The following is an 8613-nucleotide window of genomic DNA, read 5'->3' on the forward strand; positions in this document are numbered from 1 at the left end:
TGAGAAGAAGAGAGAGTGAAAGTAATGGTTGTGAGATCATAGATTTAACTCCATAGCTTTTAGAAACAATGGTTGTAAGAATACAGATTTTAAATTTGCTAGTGCTTTTAAAATATGTACAATATGGGCTAGGTGAGGTAAAACTTGAAAATATGGGCCATTTTTGATTATGATGTAAAGTGATGTATGTTTTCTTGTAATTCTTTCTATTAAGAAGGCATAAGAAATTTCGCAGAAAATACGATGTTAATCTTAAGGCGGAAACAGATTTCCCAAATTATTGGCTCCTTTTAGCTGAATATAAATATTTCGATATTCCCAATAAGAAAGATAGTGAACCTTATTTATTTGTTTGATAAAAAAACTGCACATTACAATTAAAGTGATTCATCATTTATTCTCCACTATAGTCAAATCTTTCTATAACAATCTCGTATGTTCCGATATTTTTTGGCAGCAATAATAAGGTGCTCTTATAAAGGACATAAATTATAACATAATATAAAAATCGATTCCGAAAAAACTTAGCTTTTATTGTGAATGATTGTTTTATAGATATACTGTTATAGAGAGGTTTGATTGTATATCGATGACGAACACTTGATCCTCCGTGTACAATTGCAATTTTACTATTTGTTGACAGTAATTTGTTAATATTTGTATAGTGTTGTGTAAAATATTTTTGTACTCCCTCCGATCCATTTTTAATTAATTTTTTTTGGTTGTTTTTCACACATATTAAGGAATTCATCTTTTAGCATTAATTAACAATAAAATCGACCATATTAACCTTAATTTGTTCATTGAAAATATATAACAAATACTCCCAGTATCTTTACTCTAAGGACAACTTTGGAAAAAACAAGTTAATTTTTTTTTGATATCTGAAAAAATCAAATACTGTGAACCACAAATAAAAACTCAAAAAATCAATTAAAGTGGACAGGAGACAATATAATCAAATTAGTACATGTACTAATACCGCAAATGTGAACGAAAAACTTTAAAACAGAAGTAGATAAGTTTGTGTATTCAAATCAAATTACACTAATTATGTGCAAAACTGTTTATACAATTAGTGATTACAATTTAAAATTCAGTAAAATTTATTTTAAAACATTGAAATAGAAAAAAGCTTATGTTTGGAATACCCGTGAAATGTTACAATAAAATTAAAAGTTTTTATCTTTTGCAAAAAATATCTTCCTAAATTTGAACGAAACCCCTTTAAATAATTCTAATGAAATAAGAAAATCTAAAAAAAATTCCACATAGAACTGAAATACTCCAAAATTTCGATACAATCAAAGTAGCACAGAAATGATCAACTGAAAACCCAACATAAGAAAAGGGTCTATAAAAGCGAACCATACCTTCTATACCCTTTATTATTTCCCCATTTGCTCTCTATCTAGCTGTTCACAGTCTTCGTATTCTCCGCCACTTTCTCTCTTCAGATCCATTTTCTTTTTAGATCCATTCATTCAACAATGGCTTCTTTCGCCATCTCTTCCCTTTCCTGCTCCTTCAAGCAGAATCAGGTCTATTTTCTTTATTTTCACTCTCAATTCTATTCTTTTTTTTTCTATGTTTTTCTTGTTTTATAATTAGACCCTTTTGTTGTTTATCTTGTGTTTTTTTGTCTGAAATCTTATCTGCGTAATTTTATATTTGTGAGTTTCTTGATTTTTTTTGGTAAAGATTCTATTTTTACTATTTTCTTGGTGATGTGTTTTAAAATGTTTGGATCTTGTTATGTAACTTGTTTGAAGGATATTTTGGTGATGAGAAGTTTTGATTTTGCTGCTTTATTAGTGATTTTCATGTGTCCTTTTTAACGATTTATTTGGGAATAGACTGTTATATAATGGGAATTTTGTTTCAGAGATTCTTTAGGTGATTAAAAGATTGGATTTTGCAGCTCTTTTAAACTATTTATTTGGACCTTGCAGTTTTTCTTATTCTTTTTCTTTTTGTCTGTCTAATAGATTAGATCTGTTTATGATAGAATGTGGTAGTTGTGAAAGATTCTTTTGAGGAGGAAAAATCTTCATTTGCAGCTTCACCATTTTTTTTTGTACTATAAATCTTTAGAATTAGAATACAATGTATGTTCTTTTAAACTTCTTTTGTATTTGAAAGTTTGTTTTTGCGATTAATTTAATGTATAATTGATAAAGTTATTATTAAAACCAAAGCTTTCATGATGTTGCTTAAGCAAAGGGGATTTTTTGTTGCCTCATATGGGAATTGTGATTGCTCATAAGTTTTTCACCTATTTTACTAAAAGTATTTATCTAACTTATACAACCCTTTATCTGTGTGTTTAACTTTCCTCTGTATTTGTAATCGGTCATGGCTCTATAACTCTATTGACTTTGTTCCCTTGAAATGGTGCAGGTGCATTTGAAGGGTTCTTCTCTTTCTGTTAAGGGAGTGAGCTTCCCTTCTCTCAGGTTGAAGCCAGCTACTCGTCGCTTCAGCATTACCTGTGCGGTATTGTCTTTGCTTCTTTTTTATTAAAATTCTAATCCAAGCTGTTCGGATGTTCTTTTTTTTGAAAATTGGCATTTTTACTTGTATCACAATTATTGCATGTTTAATAGTGTTGGCTTAGTGTTATATTTTGTTTAGCTGATAAAAGAGGTCAGTGACTCTACAGTGCGTGGTATTTGGCAATTGACAAATCTGTTGTTATGAAGGCTTTGCTTCCTTTTACTCAATGTACTATCTTTTAGATGATAAGATTTATTCTGTATACCTAACTCTTCTGCTTAAAATTAATAATAGAAAGAAGAGGGAAGGAGTAACATCATCTATCTTGTGACTTTTGTGGACCAAAATTTGAAAGCATTTATGTGAACATGTGTTCGTCACTTCGTACCTGTTAGGCCAAGTACATTATTATCAGTAGCAACAGCACAGCTGTTGCCTCTTTCCTAATTTTGTCTTGTCCGGCTCACTTGACAGTGACACATGGTGCAAGAAAATATGTGCTTATTAGAAATTAACTTAACCCTGTGTCTCTTATTAAAACTAAGAAGTGTATTTGTGCAGGCTAAACCCGAGACAGTCGACAAAGTGTGTGAAATTGTGAAGAAACAACTGGCTCTTACTGACGATAAGGTAGTCAATGGAGAGTCAAAATTTACAGCACTTGGTGCTGATTCTCTTGACACGGTACGTTGACTTCAGAACAAACTTTTGCTGTGCTTAACCCTGCAATGTTGTGGCGTTCAAAAAGGCCTTCAAAACCTTTATAAGCGTCTCGATATGGGATTCTCCTAACGTATTTAGAACCCTAATGATAATGTTGTATTGCTGGAATGTAAAAGTAAAGTGGTGTGCTTTCATTTAGAAACTTTGACTAGCTACTTTCATTTCTAAATCATTTCCTGAATTTTCAGACAGAGTTATCATCTTGAACAACTTAAAATATGATAAAATGCTGTTTGTAACACCATATTATACAAGAGATACTGAGCTTTACTCTTATTTTCTGTAACTAAGACATCCTAAGCTTCTAGTAGGGTAGCTTTAGCTGCTTGTTTTCTTTTCTTGTCTAGCTTTTGAACCTCCAATAGTTTGTTCATTCTCTTCCTGCAATTTCCTGTTGGAGGATCTTCGTATAAAACTCTAAGCCCTGTTCAAAATATCGTGTCGTATTTTGGAATGCCTCTGATTGTCATTTATGAATTGTGTGAATTCTGCTCTGCGGGGCTCAATTGACTTGGTTATTGATATTATCGTTTCATGTTCAGGTTGAGATTGTCATGGGACTTGAGGAAGCGTTTGGAATCACCGTGGAAGAAGAGAATGCACAGACTATTGCAACAGTTCAAGATGCTGCTGACTTAATTGAGGATCTCATATCCAAGAAAGCTTAAGAAATATTGAGCTATAGAGCTTGCCTAGCAAATTAGGTTTGGTAGGTCTCATTTTGGTTGAAAGTTTGCATATCTTATTTAGTCGTTTAATCGTCATCTCTCCTTATGGAGAGCGTCTATTGCAGTTTGTTCCAATGAGCTATGTCTAGGTAAAAAGGATTTCTTTCATCTGAGAGGAACTCTCATGTCTTGTTTCTTAATTTACTATAAGACGTTGTGGTCATAATTATAGATATCCTTGTACTATCTGTGTTTTCCTACTCCATTCTGCAGCTTTATTTTGCCTACAGTGAAATTACAATATTCTTCAAGCTAAACGTTCAGCTAGCTTGAAAAAAGAATAAGCGATGTTTTAGGTTTAACTCATTAGGAATTCTTGAATATGTTGTGTGTTACAAATGATGAGTGCAATGCTACTCTGATCCGCACTTGTTTTAAAATCTTGGATTCGCCAATGCTCGTGCTTACAGAAAATTACTTGTACGAATTGTCCTTTCCTAAGAGCAGACAAAGACGCAACATAGCAAGTTTGGAGGGGGTTTCAGAGCCTCAATCTTTTTTAACTTTTTCAGTTGCATGTAAAATTGAAAATCCAATTCTGCATGTTTTTTTTTTCTTTTGTAAAATTCTGCATGCTTGTATTTTGGTTTTGTTCTGCATTTTTAGCATCAATACGATCTTCTTCCAATCTCTTAGACTCCAAAAATGATAGCACTATTCACGACAATAGCAAAAGCTTCAATTGGATTTGGAAAATTAAAGCCCCCAACAAGATTAAGTTCTTTATTTGGCTTCTCCACCACAACAAACTACCTACTAATCAATACATTATGTTTTTTTCGACTGCAGCAATGTTAAAGCCTTTGGGAATACCATCATCCAAACTTGCTCTAATCCTACAGTAAACAACAATGTCATTTTTTCTCCCGATGAATGGTGCAACACCTGGAATTTAATTAAGAACAATTCTTTCAATAGCTTTTTATCTTGGAAAGAACTAATCCCTTTCTGTTTATGGCATATTTGGTTAGCTATAAATGACAATCTGTTTTTTATTAGAAGAAGGCACTCATCAATTCTTAGGATACCATCGCTGAGGCTACTAAATACGCTTTGCTAAGCATGATATGCTACTAAGAATATTATTAATGTAAAATGGGAACCTCCATTAATTAGGAACTATAAACTTAATACTGATGGTTCTTCCTTTAGCAACCCAGGTGTAGGGGGAATTAGAGGAGTTATACGTAGTAGTAGAGGTGATTGGACACTTGGCTTTATAAAGGGAATCCCAAATAGTATTAATACTTTGATAGAATTACTGCCTTCTCTTAAATTTATATGAATGCATTTAACTGTGCACAACACAGAATTTAAGAAAAAAGAGAAGACTTTGTGGCACATATGTTTTATATGACTATAAATCATCGCATGAAGGTAAATTGTATCCAAATATGAAAATGGGACATTCTTTTTCCACGGACTAAAACGGAATTAAGTTCACATAAATTGAAAGGGAGAGAGTATTACTTATGCAGGGACTCAAATTGCAAAGGATAACAATTTGATGCCTTTGGAAATATGCACCGACTCAGCTGAGGTATTAAATTTTATCAACAATGGCCATGAATCTTATAGCTCTATAATTTGTGAATGCAAGCCATCGATGCAACGACTGGGAGATCCAAAACTCTCGCAGAGCAGAACAAGGTCGCAGACCTCTTAGCCAAAGAAGGGGTCAAGAAGCAGTTATTTGATCGTATTGGATTTATTAGGATTTTGGCCAGTTATACATTGGGTCTAATTCCATTGTTTTAGTCTTGTTCTTGTAATAGATAGTTAATAAAGTTCCACTGTAAACTCATTTGATCATCAATAAATTCCTTCCCTAATTTTGTGTTCTATTCAATAGTATATTACAGTTTCTCAGAGAAAGTTCGACTTGTAATAGTAATTAGTAGCAAACAATGGTACAGTCTGCGCAGGGAACAATAGTGCTCCCTTAATTTGTAATATTGTTATTTAAGCTTCTTTAAATAATAGTTAACCAAAAAAAAATCAACAACAGTCTCATGTCTCTGAGATTAACAAATAACAATGTTATGCCCGAAAGTCATAGCATCTATGATGGACATAACTGTCTTGCTCCAGATTCAAGATTCAATCTCGCCTTCACACCATTAAGTCTACCTTTTCCAGGAAATAAACTCTCCATTTCTAAGATAACCAATAATTCTTGACCCCATAACTGTCATACACTTTTTTCGGTACTTCTATGATGCCGTTGGAATTTGGATTTGCGTCAATTGATTATACCCTGGCCATAACATTCAGGAATTACTAGTGATCGGAGATTTAGACCTGCTTATACATCAGGTCCAAGAAGAATGGGCAACCAAGAACTCCAAGATACTCCCTTATCTGCTTCATGTACAAGATTTGAGGAAGAGGTTTACAAAGACAGAGTTCCAACATGTTCCTAGAGTTTAGAATGAGTTTGTCGATGCATTGGCTACCCTATCGTCCATGATACAGCACCCACACAAGAACTTCATTAATCCTATTCCGGTAAAGATCTATAATCAGCCAGCTTACTCTGCTCATGTAGAAGAAGAAGCAGACGGAAAACCTTGGTTTCATGATATCAAGGAATATTTGACGAAGGGTGAATATCCAGAACTCGCAAATCCTACTCAGAAGCGCACACTTAGGATACTATCTAACAACTTCTTTCATAGTAGAGGAATCTTGTATAGGACGAATCCTGATTTGGGATTACTAAGGTGTGTCGACGCAAAGGAAACATCCAGATTATTTGAGAAAATTCATGCGAGGATCTGTGGACCACATATGAACGGCTTTGTCTTAGCCAAGAAAATACTTCAAGCTGGTTATTTTTGGATGACTATGGAAACGGACTGCATCCAGTATGTCCGAAAATGCCATCGCTGCCAGATACATGTAGACATGATAAAGGTGCCTCCAAACGAGCTTACTGCAACAAGCTCGCCATGGCCGTTCGTCGCTTGGGGCATGGATGTTATCAGACCTATCGAGCCTGCCGCATCAAACAGGCACAGGTTCATTCTAGTGGCAATTGATTATTTCACCAAATGGGTTGAAGAAGCATCGTACAAAGCAGTGACTAAGAAAGTGGTAGCAGATTTTGTCCGCGACCGTATTGTTTGTCGGTTCGGAATTTCGGAGTCAATCATCACTGATAATGGTTCCAATCTCAAACAGCAACCTGATGAATGCCATATGTGAAACCTTCAAGATCAAACACAAGAATTCTACGGCTTACAGACCTCAGATGAACGGAGCTGTAGAAGCCGCCAATAAGAATATCAAGAAGATACTAAGGAAGATGATAGAGAAACATAAGCAGTGGCATGAGAAGTTATCATTTGCTTTATTAGGATACCGCACCACAGTTCGCACATCAACCGAGGCAACTCCCTATATGTTAGATTATGGTACAGAAGCAATCATCCCCGCCGAGGTAGAAATTCCCTCTTTTAGAATCATACAGGAAGTAGAACTTGACGATGCAGAATGAGTAAGGAGTCGCTACAAGCAGTTAGCTCTTATAGATGGGAAAAGAATGAATGCAGTTTGCCATAGTCAACTTTATCAGAACAGAATGTCCAGAGCCTTCAACAAAAGAGTCAAGCCGAGACAGTTTACACCGCGGCAGCTGGTGTTAAAAAAGATTTTCCCGCATCAAGATAAAGCCAAAAGGAAGTTCTCTCCCAACTAGCAGGGTCCATACATGGTTCACCGGGTTCTAACCGGAGGAGCCCTCATACTTGCAGAAATGGACGGTGATGTTTGGCCGAAGTCGATCAATTCAGATGCAGTGAAGCGATACTATGTGTAACTCTTACGATTTCCTGTATAATGTATTTGAACTACGCCTGACCTGATTCCCGTTTAAGAGGGGATACGTAGGCAGCCCTATGGGTTCGGTCACAATCCAATAAAATTTTCATTTCCCCCGGTATTGGAAACAGGGGCAGAATTTTGAGGAGGACCCTCAAAATTCCAAAGATGATTTCAGCCATTTATTGCACGCAGCCGTCATAAGCACCAGCCCAGTAAACTGGGGCAGAATTTTAAGGAGGACCCTCAAAATTGTGGAGCGAGAGAGGTTGCAATGTCTTGAACCGCATCGCATTCGTTAGTTCGTCTAAAGAAAACTATTTTAAATTATGTATTTACATTTTTTTAAATCATGCATGTCTGGTATCAAAATTGCTTTGTTTAGCAACGCTACCTCGATGATACACAACACCAAGCAGGACAAGCGAAGCTCATGGGGAAACGAACTAGCCTTTCCCCCTTTTTACAAAACTCACGATTTTTCTTTGGATGCAGGCACTCAAGTCGTAAAATCATCAGATATATCTATACACTCATACTTACCAAGAATACAACTCTCGGAATCATCACCTATTTACAGTTGCTATCCGTACACGACATCCACAGCAGCCACAATATAGCAATCAGTTATCAGCTATCATCCATTAGCTAAGAGATTTCATTACTATTCGCCTTTTATTTTCTGCATAAGGCTACCTTTCTGCCTTCCAAGACTGAGCTCTACCTCCATCTGCATTTCTCTGCATTGCATAAGGCTGCCTTTCTGCCTTTCGAGGTTAAGCTCTACCTCCATCTGCATCTTCTGCATTGCATAAGGCTACCTTTCTGCCTTTTGAGACTAAGC

The 8613-nt window shown here is 35.5% G+C and overlaps 1 protein-coding gene across 1 annotated transcript; it reads left to right on the forward strand.

Annotated features, from left to right (window-relative positions):
• The first annotated feature begins 1302 nt into the window (after positions 1–1302).
• LOC107788261 (acyl carrier protein 1, chloroplastic) lies at positions 1303–4133 on the forward strand. The gene is made up of 4 exons (XM_016609937.2): positions 1303–1541; positions 2401–2496; positions 3058–3180; positions 3762–4133. Exons 1-4 carry the CDS (start codon positions 1491–1493, stop codon positions 3885–3887), a joined length of 396 nt encoding a protein of 131 aa, XP_016465423.1. The 5' UTR covers positions 1303–1490; the 3' UTR covers positions 3888–4133.
• The last annotated feature ends 4480 nt before the right edge of the window (positions 4134–8613 follow it).

The sequence above is a fragment of the Nicotiana tabacum genome, chromosome 7 (assembly GCF_000715075.1).
Source record: "Nicotiana tabacum cultivar K326 chromosome 7, ASM71507v2, whole genome shotgun sequence".
NCBI classification, from domain to species: Eukaryota; Viridiplantae; Streptophyta; class Magnoliopsida; order Solanales; family Solanaceae; genus Nicotiana; species Nicotiana tabacum.

Coding starts and splice junctions, on each gene's coding strand:
- LOC107788261 (XM_016609937.2), top strand. CDS start 1,491: ATGGCTTCTTTCGCCATCTCTTCCCTTTCCTGCTCCTTCAAGCAGAAT. Junction 1,542..2,400: donor GCTCCTTCAAGCAGAATCAG/GTCTATTTTCTT, acceptor GAAATGGTGCAG/GTGCATTTGAAGGGTTCTTC. Junction 2,497..3,057: donor GCTTCAGCATTACCTGTGCG/GTATTGTCTTTG, acceptor GTATTTGTGCAG/GCTAAACCCGAGACAGTCGA.